Source organism: Solanum tuberosum, unplaced genomic scaffold, assembly GCF_000226075.1.
Source record: "Solanum tuberosum cultivar DM 1-3 516 R44 unplaced genomic scaffold, SolTub_3.0 scf00504, whole genome shotgun sequence".
Classification (NCBI taxonomy): domain Eukaryota; kingdom Viridiplantae; phylum Streptophyta; class Magnoliopsida; order Solanales; family Solanaceae; genus Solanum; species Solanum tuberosum.
The window spans coordinates 313,718-328,686 of record NW_006239420.1 but is presented as its reverse complement, the minus strand read 5'-3'; the positions used below and the strand labels follow the sequence as shown (position 1 = coordinate 328,686).

At 32.9% G+C, this 14,969-nt stretch overlaps 1 protein-coding gene across 1 annotated transcript; it reads left to right on the top strand.

Moving 5' to 3' along the window:
• Nucleotides 1-2,546: 2,546 nt before the first annotated feature.
• LOC102590976 (TBC1 domain family member 15-like) lies at nt 2,547-13,231 on the top strand. Its single transcript, XM_006364511.2, has 12 exons — nt 2,547-2,894; nt 3,979-4,067; nt 4,833-4,928; nt 6,164-6,267; nt 7,396-7,613; nt 8,874-8,996; nt 9,076-9,164; nt 10,460-10,565; nt 11,536-11,633; nt 11,989-12,231; nt 12,311-12,394; nt 12,962-13,231. The coding sequence occupies exons 1-12, from the start codon at nt 2,861-2,863 to the stop codon at nt 12,974-12,976; spliced, it is 1,299 nt and encodes a 432-aa protein (XP_006364573.1). The 5' UTR covers nt 2,547-2,860; the 3' UTR covers nt 12,977-13,231.
• Nucleotides 13,232-14,969: the final 1,738 nt, after the last annotated feature.

Genomic DNA, 14,969 nt, shown 5'->3' with positions numbered 1-14,969 from the left:
GTCTTAAGCTTTGATAATTGCAATTATTAAAGTCTAGTTTCAAAAATGTATATTAGATTCAAATATATATGTTTGAAATTAAAATCAACTGTTTTGTTAAGTTTGAACTATCTATCCTCATTTCAATCAACGTTTTGAAGTTTTTTCAATAATATTTACTTGATTTTAACTTGCTTTATATTTGAATTTCAAAATTCACTTCCTCAAATTGTAATAAGACGGATTTTTAAAAAAAATGTTTTTCAAAATTCTTATAAAATTTGTTTGATTTAAACTTAATTTTCATATTAGATATTCTATATTCGCTTCTTTAAACTTGTAGGATAACAATAATATTTCAACAGTATTTTAAAATCTTTTTGTTGAGATTTTTTAAATTAAATTCACTTTTTGTATTTACTCCTAACTTGTTTAATTATTCATAAGTTTGATTGATGTGACAAAATATGTTAATACTATTCAAACAGTTTAAAATCTTAAAGATTAATTATTTGAAAAATTCATATGAAAATTATGTTATACCATTATGTACATTGAGAGGTTTTTTATATTAGGAAAAAATAAATTCACTAGCTTGTTATTTTTCACATAGTACTTTATTTATAGTAAAAATTTTTTTGCATCAATTCATTATCTGGTATAAACTATTCAAAGTAATCAAATTTGAATAACAATTCAAACTTTGGACTGGAGCCTCAATAACAATTCAAAATTTGAACTTTTAAGATGAAATTTGACTTTGACAATATATTTCAACTTCAAATATGTTATTTGAAATTCAAAAATTTTAACTCAATATTTTAAATTTTGTTCAGTAGAGTTTAATTTAATTTTGAGATGATTATATTTTATATATTTTGATCTTTCTTTATATAATCATAAAGTTTGAAATAGTTATGCGCACCTCAACTAATTTTATAAAATTTGATCTCCTACTAGTAACATATATCAATTAATTTTATCTATAATAAAAGTTAGATCATATGGGGGAAAAAATCATAATTTCATTTAACACAACTTCTCGAGGAAATCCTTATCATATAGTTCTCACAATTCCGAATTATCTGAGTTATATCATCTGTCTTGAAGTACTTGTCATATTTTTTTTTATAGTTATTTTCATTAATATTCAAAATTAAATTATATTAGATTTATTTTAATATTTTTAAATTAAAAAATTTAAATTATATAAAAATATTGTAAGTTATTTTTGTATTAAAGTAATTCATATTAGTATAATGAATAAATTACCTTCTAAAATATAAATCAAAATTTATATAGCTTGACTTTTAAAAAAACGTGATAAGTAATTTGAAACATAAAAGGTAGCAAATATTGGATACATTTTGACATTAAAATTTTCATTCCGTAATTATAAATAAAACACCCAAAAAAACTAAGCTAGTTCAATAATATGATAGTATATCAAAAAGACGTAATGTATTTATCAACCAAATTAATCAAAATAATAAAGAGAGTACGAACGTATAAAAGATAAATATCAACAATCTTTTCTTATAAAGTTATGACTATATACTATTTAAATGCGATGACCTTTTTTCTTTTTCTTTTTTAGATATTCATAGTTAGAAATTTTCTATGTGCACTATATTAATAATAAATAATTATCATTTTATACAAAATATATTTCTTACAAAAAAATATTATTTTTTTATAAAGAATGTGCCTTTATAATAAAATGTCAATTTCTAAAAGAATTAAATAATCACAGTGAAATAGATTATAACAAATAACGATCTAGAATTATTCGATTATACAACAAAAATAATATATCTAGTGAAATTTCACTAAGTCGGTCTGTGGAGGATAGAATATACGCAGATTTTAGCACTTCCTCGTAGAATTAAAAAAGTTGTTTTCGAAAGACCATCGGCTTAAGTGTATCAAACCCAATAGAAGAAGAAGAAAACAATGAAAAAAGCAGTCATTAATACAAAAAGCGGTGCAAAGTCTACAAGAGAGGAATACTAACAAATATAAAAATAGTGTAATAATTGAAAACACAACAAATGACATATGGCAAGAACTACAAGGTACGACTAGTACTACAATTACTATCCCTCTATCCTAATATGTGACATCCATCCTTTCCATTTAGAGTCATGTCCTCGATAATATGAAGTTACGTCATGTTCTGTCTAATCACCTCTCTCGGATACTTCTTCGACCAACATCTACCCCTCCGCATGCCCTCTACAACCCGCCTCTTGCACCTGCTCACGGGGCATCAACACACCTCCTCTACATATGTCCTCTAAACCATCCCATCTGTTTCCCTCATTTTGTCCACCACAAAAACCCTTGCCACCTTCTCCAAGATAACGTTATTTCTAATCTTATCACTTTTAATATACCTACACATCCATCTCAACATTGCATTTCACAAAATATATCTTCCGCACATGAAATATTTGACTACACTACTAATTAAAAATAACAAGATGCAAAACCATTTATCGCTCATTTATATCTAAATCCTCGACATTCATACCCTCCTAGTCCGCCTAAATAAATATAGTATAATTTTTATCAAGGAGCAGGTAATACAGTTGGAAAATGGGGTCTTTCTATGCCAACTCGGTAACACCTACAAAAAGCACAAAAATTCTCCTCGCTGGTGCCCATTAATCATCATTCTTAATAATTTTTTCGTATTCATTACTTCACCTCTTTCCACCAACATCTTACTTTGTAAAAATCGATTTGAAAAATTGTATCTTTTGCTATATGATACTAATTGAATCGTTCGATAGTCTTTTTGCAGTTGTAAATTTGTCATTCTATAAGCTCCATCTCGGATTTTGTGCGATCTTTTTGATAATTTAAACAACCCCAAGACATGGGCAACTCAATAATAGCTGCCTGCAAAAATGGTAAGGGTTTTTGAGCTTTATTGTTGTTTTCTATATTTGGGTTTTGTTGAAATTTGTACTGTAATTGTATTATTGAAATTGGGTAGTTGGGGTTTTGTCAATTCGAATCCGAATTCAAATGTAATGTGTATATGGGATTTGTCATTGTAAGCTCCATCTCAGATGGAATTTTGTGCGATTTTTTTTGATAATTTAAACAACCCCAGGACATAGGAACTCAATAATAGCTGTCTGCAAGAATGGTAATGGTTTTTGAGCTTTATTGGTGATTTTTCTATATTTGGGTTTTATTGGAATTATACTGTAGTTGTATTATTGAAATGGGAATTTGGGGGTTTGTCAATTCTAATTCGAATTAGTATTTTGGGTTTATCATTGTAAGTTCCATCTCGGATTTATTTTGATAATTTAAACAACTCAAAAACATAGCTGCCTGCAAAAAGGTAATGGTTTTTGAGCTTTATTATTGTTTTCTATAGTATTTGGGTTTTATTGGGATTGAAAAAGGTCTAGGAGAAACAGTCTCTCTATTTCCTTAGGTAGGGTAAGATCTGTTATGCGTTACCCTCCCCAGACACCACTTGTGGGATTACACAGGGTATGTCGTTGTTGTTGGTTTTGTTGGAATTATACTGTAATTGTAATGGGTATTTGAGGGTTATCAATTCAAATGCAAATTCAAACTGTAATGGGTATTGAGGTTTCATGCTCGTTGTCTGCAAGAATGGTACTAATTGTTACTCTATATTGACACTTTTCTTTTTTTCGAGATTTAAGCTAAGTAAACTTTGATTGAGATTTTATAATGTATTTTTCATCATATTGACATGAGGAAAATTGTAACTTATAGTACTTTTCCGAATAGTTTTTGAATATCAAAATTTTAGTTTTGAAATACTTAGTTGATCCAATCTAATTTAGCTTCAAAGATTAGTCAAATTGACTCTTTGGAGCGAAAGGTGCCACATATATTGGGAAAATGGAGTATGATTTTTACCTATTCTTCTTCTTCTTCTTGTGGATTTTGGATTGTGATTTTTTCTATAATTATAATGGGTATTTGAGATTTATGTTTGAATAACAGGGGATTCTTCATTGGAGGATCTAGACTCTTATTTTCCTGTTAGACCAGAATGCCGAGCTGATGTTCCTAATACTCGATTCAGACCTAGGGTGAGTTGAAACTTCATTCGTTTTCATCATTTTATTTATGTTCTGCTAAATTTTGCTTATATACACAACTTTGGATAAAAAGAGGAGGTTGCGGACTTAGAGGTGGATCCCGAATTTAGATTTGATGAATTAAGCCTTTTGTTCTTACAATTTCATTCATTACATTTTTGAAATTATGGGTTCAAAATTTAATATTCGTTGAAATTTTACTAATTTAACACATATTTATGCTCTATATCGAAGATACTCGACTTAGTTGAACCTATAAATAAGGTTGCAGCAGGATCTGGCTGCTGTAGGTTGACGGTCATCATTAAAATAATCAAACCATGTTGATTTCTCCAATATAAATGTATACAGAAGTCATAATGTCGACCAAAGTTAGTGTGGGATTGACACTTTGTTTGGTTGAGTAGACAACAAATTTATATGTTACTAGTTAATGGATTCCACCCTTTGTTATTTTAGGTAATTACCCGTGTCCTTTTAAATTCAACTACTTTAGCATTTACTTGATTGTTTCATTTTAGCTCTCTCCCCTTTGGTTTAGAGAAGTCTAATTCTAATCTATCAATTAGGTGAATATATACACGCTTGATTACATAAATGTGTTAAAAGAACTAGAATATCCTGTTGTAGTTTTTGTGACGTTTATCTCAGTTTCTTTCCAAGTCCTTCTAAAGAAATGATTTTATAAATTCTCATGGCAGATTTATTCACTATGTACCTTTGTGCACTTCCTATTTTTGGGGAAGTGCTTGATAGGCAGGAAGAACTCTCAGTGAAAGAAGATGGAAGGCTGCATTCTCTCAAGAGGGTTATTTGGATATAGCAGGTGTTCTTAGACGAATCCAACGAGGGGTACTTATTCTCTCTCTCTTGTTCAATGCACATTTTTAATAAATTTACTGTACCACATTGTCATTTCCCTATGAACAGAAACATGATCTTGTCAAGTGGATTGCTTTAAAACTTTAAAGATCTCCAAGTTGATGGTGGTCCTTTCACCTACAACACTATGGTTACATCTATTTCTGTGGTTCATTGTGAAAATTAATTGCTACTTGGTAGAAAGTCAAATTTCAGCTGTCTATTCTTCATTTTATCTTGTAATTCCCAGTTTGGAATATTGGACACTTATATGACTAAACCATTTTTCTACTTCAATATGACAGCCCTTCACCCACTGGATTTCTCTCTAGTTCATGTTGTCCATTCCTTCTTTGTACTCCACCTTTAGCTTTATAGTGATTTCCTAAGATGATAATGCATTTCGCTCATGGTCTCCTTCTCCTACCTTGCCCTTTTCATGACTTTGACCTAGTTGAACAACGCCAATCCTCATACTACTTGCCATCAAGAACAAATTAATCTGCTTTTTAGTGAATGTGAACAGTTCATATATTTTTTAGCAAGTGCTTTTGCCACCCGGTGAGGTTTTAACTTGAACCAAAGTTGCTCATTTGGTGGACATTTGGAGAATAATAGATCCTCAATTTGTGCAAGTGGTGAACTGCTGAAGGTGAAAAACTTCATCAGACACCAATTTCATCAAATACTCTTGCTCAGTTATCTCCACTTATAGAAAGATTATTTCATTAACTATAATGAGATAGAAGGTTCATTCCATTTGTGGTTTTCCAGCAATGTTATTTCAGTTGGGAGCCTTGATAGAAAAGCATTTAAGATCCTCTTTTTGTGTTAATAGTAGAAATTTTTTATGATGTAAGAAGTTTTAACTGCTCTGTGAATAATAATAAAGGGGAAACAATCGGTTCGCTTATTCCGGAGCAATAATTGTTTTATCTACGCTACAATAGCTTGTTGGTTTGAGTTTGGACAGTTTCGGAAAGTCGAAATTATACAAAAGTTTAGCCGGTAAAATTATTCATGATTCAGAACAACATTTCGGCATAGCATTGATTACACTTCTATAAACTATATATTAGGCAGCTAATCTGATCCACCATTAGCACGCCCATTGAGTTTATTATAAGGAGTCATTGTCTATCACAAATATCCAATCTGCTTGCTGTTTAGCTGGAAGCTTAAGTCTTAAGAACTCTGATGCTTATTGATTATTCTGTGAATGCTAGGGGATTCATCCATCAATTAAAGGGGCTGTATGGGAGTTCTTGCTGGGTTGTTTTGATCCCAATAGCACATTTGAGGAAAGAAATGAACTTAGACAACAACGGAGGTAATCTAACTCGTTTCAGCTATGGCCTAAGAGTTACACTTATTCAATATAGACTATAAATAGTAGAGGTAATCAACAATCATAACTATAGGGACTCATTATGCATTGAATTTGTTCAATTTGATGCATAAACACATGCAGCTATCGAAGGCCCTCTGTGTAATTTACACAAAAAACTTTTCATGTTCATAGAGTTATTCTTATCAAAGATCAACTTTCTGAATCCTGATCTAGTTAGGACTGAGACCGAGGTGAGCCGATTTGGATTCAGTTGGGCAAGTCTGGTTTAATCAAGCTCTCCATAATGAACAAGCCAAGTTTCAGACAATTTTGTTAGGTTCAGCTTGGTTTAGTTTTTCTTATCAGAAGGACCCCTTGGCAAAAGATTGCCAATGAACTTTGAAATCTTTACGTATTGAGGTTCAAATCTTTGTGCCTTTAGTCTTAACTACAAAAGCTGGAAATTGGTGTTTTGCAATAGTTGACGTTTATAGTTACAAACTTCCAACTATATTGAAAAAAGAATGCACAGACATATAGTCGAATCCTTGACCATTAAGTTCTCTGGTATCTTTATTCTTGAGTCTTGGCATTCAATTGAAAATGAGTGCTACAAGATAATTAAACATAGCCAAGAAAAGATTAAATTCATCGGTAAGGGGACTGCCAGAGATTGATCTCATCAGTTGCTCTCATGTGCCTCATAATGTATTGGAGGACCAAAAAGAAGAATGGTCAGTCAAAGATTGAAATTTAGAAATAAAAATAGTAAAGACAACTGTAATAATGATACCATGAACATACAAAAAAGATAAAGACAACAAAAAATTGTCATGAATGACAGGGCATATGCAGTATTATATCACTCTTTGCAAGCTTTTATCTTTCTTCTGGGAAACTTTCCTTGACAAGTGTGTGCGCACCTTTGTGGGGAAGTGGTGGTGGGTTTAATAAGTTAACAATGAAAAAATGTATTTTTGCCTGGAGAACCAAATTATAAAAGTATACTATCACTAACAGCTGAAAACATAACCGTGCCTTCTTTCATCCTTATAATATTCTTTTTCTTTAATAAATTTCTTATAACTTATTTATGAGTTGCCTAAGAATCTGAATTTTTATACTCAGAGAGCATTATGCTGCATGGAAATCTGAATGCCAAAAACTAGTACCTGTTATTGGCAGTGGAAAATTTACCACAAATGCTATAGTCACGGATGATGGCCAACCTATAGAACTTGCAAACACTACCAGTAATGGGCAGGATACTAACAATGGCATGCCAGTCGATAATGGTGTTTATGAGAAGAAAGTGGTCCAGTGGAAGCTTAACTTGTCCCAAATTGGTTAGTACTCATACCGCTACTATCTCTAGTTTTAATTTGCAACTCTATACATTCATATTTGCTGCAGAGCTCCCTGTATCTATCTCTCTATATCTATCTGTGTCTGTATCGTAGAAGAAGGGTGGGTGATTGTTGGAAAAACTTGAATTTCAACAGACATTCTCTTTCCAGTCTGTCTATCACAATCATTTGTTCATGTTCTCAAATTCTTTCCAGTTTGAATAACTAATGGCCAATAATAAACTGTTTTCCAACTTTATGCTTTTTCAACAAAACTTAAATAGTCAACATAGCTATAACTTTGAGGTAGTTCTTAGTTGTGCAGAATATAACCAAAGTTTGTTATTCTAAAGATGTTTACTCCCCCTCAACTCCCATTGGTTATGGTATTCGAGATGAAGGGATTGATACATGGAACATTGCTTTTCCAATATAGTTATTATGTTTGAAAAATTTTCTGTGAATTAGTCACTGTGTAATTCGATGAAATTCAGAGGGGGAGGGGAGAAGAGGAATTAAATGTCGGAGGAGTATGTAGATTAAGTATGTGCGCACTCCAACTAAAACCCTTTATATAGTCTGTCTTCTGGATTAAAAGAAGAAATCGGGTAATTTAATTAAAATTGTTTTGTTTGTTGATTTGGGATTTTCCATCCAATTGAAGGGTACGGGTGACAAGTTTGTAGACGGCAAGGGTATAAATAACTTGATTTTAACGGTAAGGGTGAAGTCAACTAATAAATCAAAGTTGAGGGGTATTTTTGACACTTTTCCCTATTTTGTACTCAAATATAGAATATTTACTTGCCTTATTAATAAATGGATTATCACCCACCATATTATACGTAACCTAAGACTCATATAAGGAGCACCTTTTGTACATTGTTAATCAAGTCATTCAGAAGTCCCTTGCATGTTTTTTTCTCATTATGCCCGCCAATGATGCTAGATTCAAAGTTTCAACATTTCACTTAAGTTCCAATTTAAGTTGTTCAACTCCAGACAGATTTTCTCCCACATGGTACATATAGTTTATTATGTTGAAGGTTGTTGACCGATCAAAAGCTATCGTCAGTTTCGAACAACAGTAAGAAATTTAAATGAGCTTTGTCAGTCTTCATGTGTCCATGTTCCATTATAATGGATGAATTGGAAAAATGGAAATGCCATTCATTTTGCCTTTTTAAGGAAGATTGTGCATCAGTATAGACTGATTTCCTGAAAATATCTAAAACTGTCATGGCTTATGACGTTGTTTAGGTCTGGATGTTGTTCGTACGGATCGTTCTCTTGTATTTTATGAGAATCAAGCTAATCAGGCAAAACTCTGGGATGTGCTAGCTGTCTATGCATGGATAGATGAAGATATTGGTTATGTTCAAGGTATTATAGCAGTATTTAGAAACTAATTTTTTGAAACATCAAGGCCGTTTGTAAACCTTCTGTCTTATTTTCTGAACAGGAATGACTGATATTTGCTCCCCAATAATTCTTCTTCTTGAGAACGAAGCAGATGCATTCTGGTGCTTTGAACGTGCAATGCGTAGATTGGTATGTCCCTGTTGTTTCCATTCATGCTTGTTGCAGACCTAACATATATGAATAAATAGACAAACAAATGTGTTTCTTCTTTAACATCGCAAGGTTTTATATGAGGTAGTCACATGATTCATAAATTTAAGCTTTAGCGCTACCCATTATACAAAGATTTTTCACTTGCTTGACCGAGAAAAAAATAGCGAGGTCCGCATGTGAGATGATGTGTTGCCGGCCTAAAATAAATAAATGTGCCCCATATTTGGCAACTTAAGATTTTAGATGAGGCACTTGTTCCTTATTGGTGGTGTAAGGGTTTCCAAAGAGGTTTATAGATTCTTGGGCCATACCACCCATAGGTTTTGGGTTGGATGCTCAGATTCTTTGAAATTGCATTAGATCCGAAGGTTGGTGAGCTTGTTCGTGCCACCATTTTCTATCTTCATGTTCTATCATTCCGTCTTCTCTCTAAACTAAGCCCATGGCGCTGCTCTGGGTTTCTTTCTCTAACTCAATTCAACCCATTGAGCCATTAATTAACATGGCTCCGGACCCACTATTAGCCTGTTGAACCTAATGTCTCCCTCTACTCCAGGCCCTTTACTGTTGAGCCTCCTCCCTTCAGCTTCAAAAACAAAAAATAACAAAAACAAAACCCAGTGTAATCTTACAAGTGGGTCTGGGGAGGCTAGAGTGAACAAAAAATAAAGAAGGCAAAAAAATAAGAGAAAAATCAAATCCACATTTCAACTCTAGAACCCAGGTTACTCGTGCAAGAGGGTGTTAAGAAATGCACTAGTCCATAATCGGTTATATAAGGGATTTCCAAAGAGTTTTATAATATCCAGGGACACTCCACCCATTGCCTTAAGGTTTGGTCTCGATGCTCATATGTTTTCTCATTGATAATGCTGATTGGTTGAGGTACCTTAGCTTAACATCCATACACACAAAAACAAAAGGAAAAGAATAAAGGAAAATCCACATTCTGGTCATACCTTTGGTTGAACTTTACTGGATGATTTGCTTTGGGTTTCTCTTGTAATGATAAATCACACGCTCCAGCATTAAGTTAATGTATACCTATTTCATGTTTCACTTTCTAACTGTATTTAGCTTTCATATGGTTATATTACCAGAATACTCATGCAACAACCCTGTTGTCCCCAAGGAAAGGGGAGATAAACTTGTGCATATACATATGTTCTCTTTAGTAACTTCTTTATTCAAACTTGTGCAACGGTGTGCTAGTTATTTCCTATGTTTATGCCATTACTGCATATATAACTACTCCATATTCGATTCAACAGAGAGAAAATTTCAAGTCCAGCGCAAATTCTATAGGAGTGCAATCTCAGCTGAGAGCCCTTGCACAAATTGTTAAAATTGTCGATCCAAAGCTTCATCGACACCTCGGTAAGGGTTTTCTGTTCTCTGTATATTCTTCAGTAGCTATTTCTATGAAAGAAGTAAAAAATGCATGATCTTGTCAGTGTTGTTGATTTTCCAATCAGTTCTCAATGCTAGAATGATTAACTAACATCTAAAATAGGCCTTATAGAAGTTTCCGGGAGGTTTTTTGTATGGAAGGAAGCTTTTGGACATCTTGGAAACAGAAGATGTGAACTAACAAAATGGATACATAATAATTGGAACTCTTTTGACCACTGACTGCAAACCTGTGACACCTTCGCCCCTCCCCCTCAGAGAGACAGAAAAGAGTCTAGGAGGGGTGGGGGGGTTGGGGGAGAGAGATATAGACAGAGCGAAGAGAGTCCTCTAAGGATAAGAGTTTTATTTGTTCTTGAACTAACTTAACATTCTTAATAATTGTTGTTGGAAATAAAGGAACTGGTAACTATATTGGTCTTTTATACGTTACATATTACGTTGGGCTATCATAGTGATTCTAAGTCCTGTCATTTGTTCTGATGATATGTTCCATGAAATCATGATTTATTTTATGAAACTTTTAATGCACACAGTCCAAGTTTGTTAATCACAAGATAAATATTATCTTGAAGCAATGCAGGCAATACATATATGGTATCTAGCACCTATCAAAAAGAAAAAATGCAGATTCTATGAAGGATAGCCCGAATGATTGTACTTTTTATAAGTTGGGGACAGACTCATAATCATAAGTTAAACATTGTGAACCACTAAGATCCATTTTGAAAACGTCTCTCATATATGTTGTTTGGGATGTTGGTAATATAACAAGAAATTTTTTCACGGAGGAGATATATTGGAAATCTGCATTGTTAAGAAAGCCTCAAACTGCACGCCTGACCATCTAAAAACATAAAGGAGAAAGTCTAGATATAGAGTTTACTCTCTCTCTCTCTCTCTCTTCCTCACCAACTTTTTCAATTGTAATTGGCAGAGGAGCTAGATGGCGGAGAATATCTGTTCGCATTACGCATGTTGATGGTACTTTTCAGGAGAGAGCTCTCATTTGTCGATGCACTCTATCTCTGGGAGGTGAGAAGCCCAAACCTCTTTTCATATTTATTGTTGGCGGATATATTTTGTCCCCGTCTTTGGTGTCTCACTTCAGTTAATCACATTTTTCCTGGCTACATTTTCTTTTAAGAGACATGGTTGTTTTACTTGGCAAATTATTAACTTCATGAAAGAAATGATTGTTCTACTTGGCAATTGATGCCTTTTGTGTTTAAAAGAGCGCACCACCTAAATTAGTTTGACATAAAGGTCGAGTGAAAGGATAAGGATATTTATATTTTCAACTATAAAAGAGGGAAGGATGATGAGCAAATGTAGGTCAGAGTTATTGTAATCTTCTGATTGATGCTACTTTTGTACATACTTCATATAGGTGATGTGGGCCATGGAGTACAACCCAAACATATATTCATTGTATGATAAGACTCTGGAACAACTTCCCGATAAGTTAAATGATACGCAGCGAAAGCAATATGGGAAATTTGAAAGGAGAATAGTGAGAACTGGTGCAACGAAACAGCACGACGCACTTGCCGTTTTCCTAGTTGCAAGTGTTCTTGAAACGAAGAAAAAACAGCTTATGAAAGAGGCGAAAGGCCTTGATGATGTTGTCCAGGTATTCATAAAATCTCTCTCCTCGTCTATATTCCACATTATTGTATTCTTTGGTCCTGAAAATAACATTTTTTTTCCAGATCTTGAGTGAGATAACTGGGAATTTGGATGCAAAGAAAGCACTAAATGAGGCTCTAAAGGTTCATAAGAAGTACATGAGCAAGGCAAGTTTTTATGTTCCCTGTTCTATGCTTTTCCCAACCCCCTCCCAGCACACACATCCCAAAGGATAAAGAAGAAAGGATTTAAGTTACGAATCCCAGTCATTATGAATGGTTACCTATAGTTATCTCTTATGCGACTTAAATAGTATGAAAAAACTTTTTTACATTGTCCGTTAAACTCAATAAAGAACCCCCCGGTCCCCGTCTCTTTGTTCTGGTACATGAGCAAGGCAAGACGTTTCTTTGTTCCCTGTTCTCTGCTTCTCCCAACCCCCCAACTCACACATCCCAAAAGGAAAAGAGGAAAGTATTTAAGTTATGTAGACTTGCAACATTTTAACCTATTGTAATAGGTCATCTGTTTTATTTTTCAAGTTACGAATCCTGGTTATCATGAATGATTACCTATTGTTATCTCTTAGCGACTCAATAGTATAAAATTTCTTTTAACATTGTCCGTTAAACTCAAGAAAGAAACCCACTCCACCCTTCGACGGGGCCTTTGTTCTGGTACATGAGCATGATATCAAACATTTTAGTTGGCTCATAAGATGCTCATCAATGCAGGTGAAAACGACCTAGATGGAGTTGCTATTCATCACTGCAGCAAGTACCCCTTTTGCTCAATGTTTTGCTGTACTTTTTATGCTCATTCTTTATTGTGGGAGTGATTTCTCCCTTCTTGCATTTGGTGTATAATTCGTTCTATTTATTAATGATTACAAAGAAAAGAACTTGTACATAATAGTCTTTGCTATGAGATGTACATGATGTGCTTTGGTTGTAATATTTGAATCACATTCCTCAATCTGAAAAATATTGGAACATCATAGATCATACCATATGTTTCATTTTATCTTATTTTTAGAATTTCTGTTTTTCCTATCTAAGATATGATCATTCACCACTAGATGTTTATTAAAAGGATTATTATTAAATGGGCTGTTCTGCACAAAGCATTCCGCTTTCATGTTGGGTTTAGGGAAGAGCTCACACTCTAAGGATGTGATGTTGACATTCTATCCTAGTGCAAGCATCGATTTTACGGTTTGTCCCGGACTCTAAAATAATCCTTTTCTTTAAGGTTTTTCACTAGTGTTTGGTACCCGTGTTGAAGCTTGATTAAATTTGAATTCACGTAGAAAAGTTTTACATTGAGGGTAAACATTTGCTAACAAAACGACTTTATATTCAGGGGTACTTGAACACGAAACCTTTGGTTCAGACACTTGATTAAACAAGAAATATCGGAGGAAAAAATAAATCATTTTGCTCGTCTTCACATCATTTACAAGATCTTTGAAATAGTAACAAAGTTTCACTTGCACAAAAGGTAGGTTGATTTACACAAATGTCTCTTTTTAGGTTGTCATTTAGATTTTAGAATTGTTTTTATTTTTAAAAGTTGGTACAAATGTAGTTCTTGAAAAATTACTCATTCAACATCAAGACTCAGGTTTAATGTTCGTTTATGTAATATTCAACCTTATAGATAAAATATTAGACTATCGTCTAACATTTGGAATAACTAATAAAATTTTAAATTTTGAGCTAATAGTTTCTTATAAGATTTTCAGTTTGTTCACAAGAGATTTTTAGAACATGATTATATTATTTCTATAAGAAACTTTTTGTTTTAAAAAAAAACTTGTCTTATTTAAATTTATGACTATTATTTACATGTGTCTACTAAGCTAGTATTGGCTGACACGTTAATTTTTTTTATTTAGATCTATCTTTATTAATAGTCAAGATATCCTTTTTAAAGATTATGTATATAGTATATCATTGGAAATTTAAAAAAATTCTATTCATTTTTTATTTCAAATTCCTACAAAATTGTCTTTATGGTTTTAAAAGATGACGAATTATACTCAATAATCAATATCACATAAAATTTAATCAACTCGAAAATGTTACAATTTGTTGAAATAATGTAGACGTAGTGAAAGCATAACAATACTTGTCACTACAATAAAAGTTCCAAATAGACGAAATTAACAATTTATTGAAATTGCGATTTAGTCACATGACGATACGTATATAAAATTTTATGCTTGTTAGAGAATTTGTGTACAATTTATCCTAACTAGCTTCGTTTGTACTTCCCTTCGTAGGGAAGGATAGGAAAAAGAAAGAGATTAGATAACTATAGAGCAGATTTAGATCTAATCAGCAAGGTGTACGGTCTTGGACACTTAACCAAGCTCTGGATGAGTAATGTCCGCCTTCACCTTATTCTACTTTTCTTAACCTTCGACTTGGGCGTGGTGAAGCAAGGGTCAGTGAGATCGACCCCGATCAGTGCAGTTAGATAGTTACAGTTGGTAATTTCTTCAACAATTCTAAATCGCCGTTGTCACCAATCTTTGATTATTTTTAAAATGCTTTTTCTTCTTCATTTGCACATATAAAAAATGTTTACAAATAAGAAAGTGCTACCATTACATTGTAGTGGCCACCATTAGGCCTCAAAAAATTTGACAGCTAATGAAAAAAGTCAGAAGCAAGATTCTGAAGAGTAAAATATATAAAAAAGAATCTCTTAAATAATAAAAAATAAACTTTAAAAAAT